The 6,352-nt window shown below is 48.7% G+C and overlaps 1 protein-coding gene across 1 annotated transcript; it reads right to left on the reverse strand.

Moving 5' to 3' along the window:
- Positions 1–568: 568 nt before the first annotated feature.
- On the reverse strand, positions 569–5,793 carry FZD7 (frizzled class receptor 7). The gene has a single exon (XM_051983769.1). It carries the CDS (start codon positions 4,674–4,676, stop codon positions 2,961–2,963), a length of 1,716 nt encoding a protein of 571 aa, XP_051839729.1. The 5' UTR covers positions 4,677–5,793; the 3' UTR covers positions 569–2,960.
- Between the last annotated feature and the right edge of the window lie 559 nt (positions 5,794–6,352).

Raw genomic sequence — 6,352 nt, forward strand, 5'->3', positions numbered from 1 at the left:
TAATATATATCTATATATCTATATCTATATATGTGGCAGGGTGTGGAGGAAGTTGGAGAGACACAATTAGCTTGTTTAAATTTTTTTCCTGCAAATAATTCACAAATAAATAGTTGAGTTAAGTCAATTTAAGTATGTTATTAAATTTCAGAGGCTAAACAGAGGCTGAAGACTTAAGCATGAAAAAAATCCAACCAGTTAAAAATATCACAGAAAAATCACAAATTTATATGCCAAAGATGTTTCAGATATTCTCCAAATATGAATCTTTCTGGTGGAAAAAGGTTTCCATAATCCTTCTTTAAAAGGATATTTCTATTGTACTCTTATTATGCCAACAAAATGAGTTTAAACCATGAAAAAGATTTATATTAAGATGGAAAAAAATCAAATAAAATAACTACCAGAGAACTTGAAAAATTGTTTATATCGTCTCCTTCCCCCTTTTAAAACAAATCACCTTTTTTCCTACTTAAACCACTCAATAGATCTACTGAAGACTTATTTTTGGATTTTACCCTCTTTTATCACAATATAAAGGAACACAAAGCAAATAAGCATTTAGATATACTTTTTTAAAAAAAAATTTATTTGTGATCTGTACATGTGGTAAAGTGGAGGCCTCATTTATAGACTTTCAGAGGCAAAACCCAAAAAATTCAAAGTAAAAATGTATAAATACAATATATATCTTCTTACAAAAATGGGAGATTTACAAAATATACACACTGCAATTGTCTCTTCTATTTTACAATTTTCACATGCACTTGAGAGACAACACAAATGATGCCACAGTTTGAGAGGTGGTAATGCTCTGTAAGGATCTGATTTGGAGATTCTAAGGGCAAGAATTTCAGTTTTTCCTCCCTTTGCTTAACATGGCAGCTTTACTCTCCAGCACTTCATACATAAAGCCAGTTTCCAAGTAGTGACAGTATCCTTTACATAATTACTGTTAGGAAACATTGTGGAGAATAGGATAGGAGGGTAGTGTCCAACAGCAGAGAAAAGGCTACTCTGGGATTTTCTCTAAAATTGGCAATTAGGGGAAAAACCAGCAAAGTTCTACTCCAGGAAACTTTGCAAAAGAATCCATGTTCTACTCCCCCGAAAGAAAGAAAGAAAGAAAGAAAGAAAGAAAGAAAGAAAGAAAGAAAGAAAGAAAGAAAGAAAGAAAGAAAGAAAGAAAGAAAGATGATTTTAAGATTAATAAACTTAAGTCATCTAGTACATTTTAAATGAACTGTGGAATTACTTTGAAGTTTACCTTTTAATAACTTTTTCTAAAAAACAGGGCCCACAATATGAACTTTCCTCTTTTGGTTTTAGAAGAGATTAATCTTGATCACTTTAACAGTGCTCTCATCTTTCCAGATTACAATCCCCCACAAAAATAAAAGTCTGAAGGTCAGCATACACATGTTTTAGAAAGAGATTTATGCATAGGACTAAAAAAAAAAAAGGGACAAAATGGTTCTTTATGGTTTAAACTTTTCCTTTATCACAGGACTCAAGGCATTATTCTCTTCCTTTCATCTAGAAAGGTTCAAATAGAAAAAGAAAGACTAAATACAGACTTATAAGAAGGGACATAAAGAAAGGGATTTCTCTGAACATTTTAGCAGAGCTTGCTATGTCAGGTGTTCTGAATTAAATTCCCAGTTTAAAACAAATAGGATAACCAAAAAAAAAAAAAAAACAAACCCCACCAAACCCCCCAAATCCCAAATCCTCTACTCTTCAGTTACCTTTAGTTAAATCTGAAACTTAAGCCTAAATAGGAGTATGAAAACATACTGCCTTTTTCTTTCTTTTTTATTTTCATAAAGACCATGATCATCTATACTAAATTACTATCCAAAAGTAAACCTTTGATTTTTAGGGGGACTATTCTGCCCATAAAAGTTGGCGTTTTCAGTTATATCTTTCCACTCACAGACACTTTTTTGTTTTCTCTTTTGTGTCTGGCAACAAAGACAAGGGTGGCTTTTTTTTTTTTTTTTAAAAGCACCATTCTGGTTGTGAAAAGAAGTGTTGTGACTTGTTGCTTTTCAATATAAAGAACATTATTAAATACCCCATCCCCTACCAAAACAATTTAAAAGTGGGGATCTGGGGAAAGAGAGGAAGGGAAAGCTACAACTTATCTTAGGAAAGTCATAGCTGAGGAATCCCAGAGTAGCCCGATTCTTTTTAGGAACTCTACCCAGTTCTTTTAACATATATAATAGGATTTAAAATTATTGCCTCTCAAGATTTTCAAATGCTTATTTTACAGGACTTGAAAGGAGTAAGGGAGTGAAACAGAAGTAGGGGAGGGGGGAGAGGGAATTGGTTAGAAGAGACTAATGTCTGACCCTGGAAATTAACCCATCTGGGCTCCAGTTTGGCCCCAGTGAAAAGAGATTATGGTTTGACCACTGCTTGACAAGGACACTGCATGGGGTCCTCCCTTCTCCCAACAAAGCCGCAGCAGACACAGCTTTACCTTTCACCCGGGCACCACAGGAGTTAGACAAGCAACTTTCCTTGAAGCAGAGAGCCAACAGTACTGCCCCAGAGTTCAGCCCCCTGAAAGGGGGAAGCCTTCAGAATCTGTTCTTCAGGATTTGCTTTGCCGGAGATCAATGTCCTACTGTACCTTTAAATGCTTTTTAAATTATTATTATTCTCTTGGAAGTCTGTATCCAGAGTGTCTTTCCCCCCATCCCCCAACCTAAAGTCTTTACATTCAAGGCTCCCTTGTTCAACCCACCCCTCTGCCAGACTCTGCAACGAAGATTACAGAATGTTCTTTGGTGAAGGGAAGGAGGGGAGGCAGTTCAAAATAAAACAAATAAACAACAACAACAACAAAAAAAACCCAAAATACGAAAAGTTCTTTCCTCAGCCTCTCCTCCCCCCAGCAGCGGGTTTGGTGGGGAGTGGGAAGAGGGAAGGGAGGGCAGAAAGGGACGGGTTCATACGGCAGTCTCCCCTTTGCTGCTGTGATTGAGTCTGTGATAAAAACGGCGCCAAGATTGCAGGGTCTTGCCTGACCAGATCCAGAAGCCGGTAGTGATGCCCACGATCATGGTCATTAAGTACTTGATCATAAAGACCGTAAAGTCAGGACTCATGGGGGGGAAGTGACCCGGGGGACAGGGCACCGCATAGCTTTTACAAGTCTGCAGCAACCAGGTGCGCTCCCAGTGCTCCCGGAACGCCTGTTCGTAGAAATAACAGGCTAGGACAATAGTGGCCGGCACCGTGTAGAGCACGCTGAAGACCCCGATGCGCACCATGAGCTTCTCCAGCTTCTCAGTCTTGGTGCCATCGTGCTTCATGATGGTGCGGATTCGGAAGAGGGACACGAAGCCGGCCAGCAGGAAGGAGGTCCCGATGAAGAGGTAGACGAAGAGAGGGGCCAGCACGAAGCCCCGCAGCGCATCCACGCTGGACAGACCCACGTAGCACACTCCACTCAGCAGGTCTCCGTCCACCTGCCCCATGGCCAAAATGGTGATGGTCTTCACCGCCGGGACGGCCCAGGCGGCCAGGTGGAAGTACTGCGAATTGGCTTCGATGGCCTCGTGGCCCCACTTCATGCCGGCCGCCAGGAACCAGGTGAGAGAGAGAATGACCCACCAGATGGAGCTGGCCATGCCGAAGAAGTAAAGCACCATGAAGAGGATGGTGCAGCCCTCCTTCTTAGTGCCCTGCGCCACCGTGCGGTAGCCCTCCTCCGAGAAGCGCTCCACGCACACGGCCCGGTCTTCCAGAAGGAAGCCGGCCACGTGGGCCACAGCCACCATGAAGTAGCAGCCGGACAGGAAGATGATGGGCCGCTCGGGGTAGCTGAAGCGCCTCATGTCCACCAAGTAGGTGAGCACCGTGAAGAGGGTGGAAGCGCAGCACAGCACTGACCACACGCCTACCCACAGCCGGGCAAAGCGCCTCTCCTCCTCCTTAAAGTACATGAGCCCGTTGGCCCGACCCGGCTCGCACGGGGCTCCGCAGTCCCGCTCGCCCAGGAAACGGTAGCCCAGGTAGGGCGGCACCTTCAGCTGTCGGGGGCAAGAGAAAGGAAAGGAGGGGCGTCCGGGCCCCTTGGGCTGCGCAGTGAAGGGCAGGTCCGGCAGGTAGGGTGCCGTGGGGTAGGCTGTAGGGCCTCCACCCGCTCCTCCCGCACTCTCCGAGGTGTTTTGCCCCACACAGATCTCACCCGCACCGTGCACGGGGAAGTTCTCGCAGCGGAGCCGCTCGGGCCACTGGAAGCCGAACTTGTTCATGAGCGCCTCACAGCCCTGGCGAGCCCGCTCACACAGGGAGCGGCAGGGAGGGATGGCCTGCTCCAGCACCGTGCATACGGGAGCGTACATGGAGCATAGGAAGAAGCGCAGCTCTGGCGAACACTGCACCTTCACCAGCGGGTAGAACTGGTGCACCTCCAGCCCGGCATCCTCCTGGTTGGTGTGGCCCAGCAGGTTAGGCAGAATGGTCTGATTGTAGGCAATGTCCGTGCACAGAGGGATAGAGATGGGCTGGCAGAAGCCGTGGTCCGGCACCGAAATGCCTTTCTCGCCATGGTAAGGCTGCGCCCCAGAACCCGCCGGCAGCAAGCCCAGCAGCGCGGCGCCCACTAGGGCGCACAGGCCCAGCGAGGCGGAGGGGACGGCCGTGCCTAGGCCCAGCATTGCTAGCCGCGGGAGAAGCGCGCTCCTCACCCAGAGTTCGGAGAAGCCGGCTTAGGCGTCTGAAGAGGCGAGAAGGGGATCCCGGGGAGGCGTCGCCGCTGCCCCCCGCACATGAGAGTCTAGAGGCGGGGCGCTGAGAACAAGGGCAGGGGTCCGGGGGTTGCGGGGGAAGGTGTCAAGCCAAGGGTGCCGCCGTGGTCCGCCTCCCACCCGGGGCTGAGGTCTAATAGCAGTCAGCCACCAGGGCGCCAGAGATCGCTCCTCCACCAGTCCTAAGCTCCTCTGCCTTTCCTGGGGGCCAGGAGAGGAGAGATTCCCCTCCACCACCCCACCCTACCAAGCCGGGACTTAACGGTTCGTCTTTCTGGGTCGAGAAGCAACAAGCGCCTCCGATTACGTTCAAAAGTTTCCCGAGGTCCCTTTAATCTCCTCCTCCTTCCCGGTCTCTTCTCCCTCTCTCCCCCTCCCCCCCAAAAGCAAAGTCTGTCCCCGCCAAGCACGGGGCTGGAGCAGCCACTGGCTCACTCAGGCTGCAGCCGCCGCCGCCTCTACTCCTGCAGCTCCTCCTCCTTCTCCTCCGCAGCAGCCTCCTCCTCCTCCTCCTTCTCGCCTCGCCTCGCCTCTCTTTTCTCCTGCCGCTGTCTCCTCCTGTTCCACTCCTCTCTGCTCGCGGCCCCACGGGCTCCGACCAAAGCTCCTGCTAAACGGATTACTCCTGCTTCCAGCCTTATCCGCGTCTTTCCTCAGAGAGTTCGATAAGTTTGGAAAATCCAATTACTGGTCGTCCTGGGCCTCCCCCGCTTCGATTCCCTCGGTGGCTCCAGCCCGGGCTCGCGTGGCAGTCCGACGTGCGGCCCCCAGGCCCTTTTCTGCCACTCGATCCCAGCAGTGGCTACAGGCACCACCTCCCAGGGCCGGGAAGGGGATCTAGGGGTCCGGAGGAACGAATTCCAACTCGGCGCACTCCCCAAAGGAAGAGTATATCTCGCAGTGTTCCAAGGAGCCCCGCCTCCTTTGCCCCCCCTCCACCCCATTCACAAACCACCCTAGGGGGCGGGCCTCAGTGGCCCAGTCAAATCCAATGGTAGGCTTTGTTTTCTCTGTAGCTTCCTCTCCATTGGTCAGAAGTCGAAAGGGGGCGGAGGAGGGTTTAGGGGAGGCTGAGTCTGGAGCGCTTTGGGCGGATTCCTTAGGGGAGGGGAAGGAGGAGGGGGAAGGAAACTTTTAAGAAACTTTTTTTTTTTTAATACCCCTTATTCGCTTTGGAAGAGAAACTCTATGTAAGGCAAACTAGATTTCAACTTTTATTTTTCCGTGGAAAGATTCGTCTTCCTTCTAGGTATCTTAAAATACGACTTATATTGATCTGAGAGAAGAAAAGGATTCTCCCACGGAGTGTCAGGCTTGAGTGGAAGGGCTCGAGTCACGCTGAATAGGCTCCGAGCTTAGGCGGGCGGGGTGACTGGTTAGCCAGGGCTATTCTTAAAGTGTGGGACTAGGCTCTGTTTGGAAAACGGGAACCCTATTCGGGTTTCTTTCTGCTTTAAACTCAGCATCAGGCCAACCACGTGAGAACACCAATGCTTTCCTGTGGTCCTTCCCCTCTCCACTTAAAAAAAATAAAGGAATTTGAAGGAGGGAAGTAGAAAATCTTTTCCTTAGATGAGGAAACTTGC

This window comes from Antechinus flavipes, chromosome 3, assembly GCF_016432865.1.
Source record: "Antechinus flavipes isolate AdamAnt ecotype Samford, QLD, Australia chromosome 3, AdamAnt_v2, whole genome shotgun sequence".
Lineage (NCBI taxonomy): Eukaryota > Metazoa > Chordata > Mammalia > Dasyuromorphia > Dasyuridae > Antechinus > Antechinus flavipes.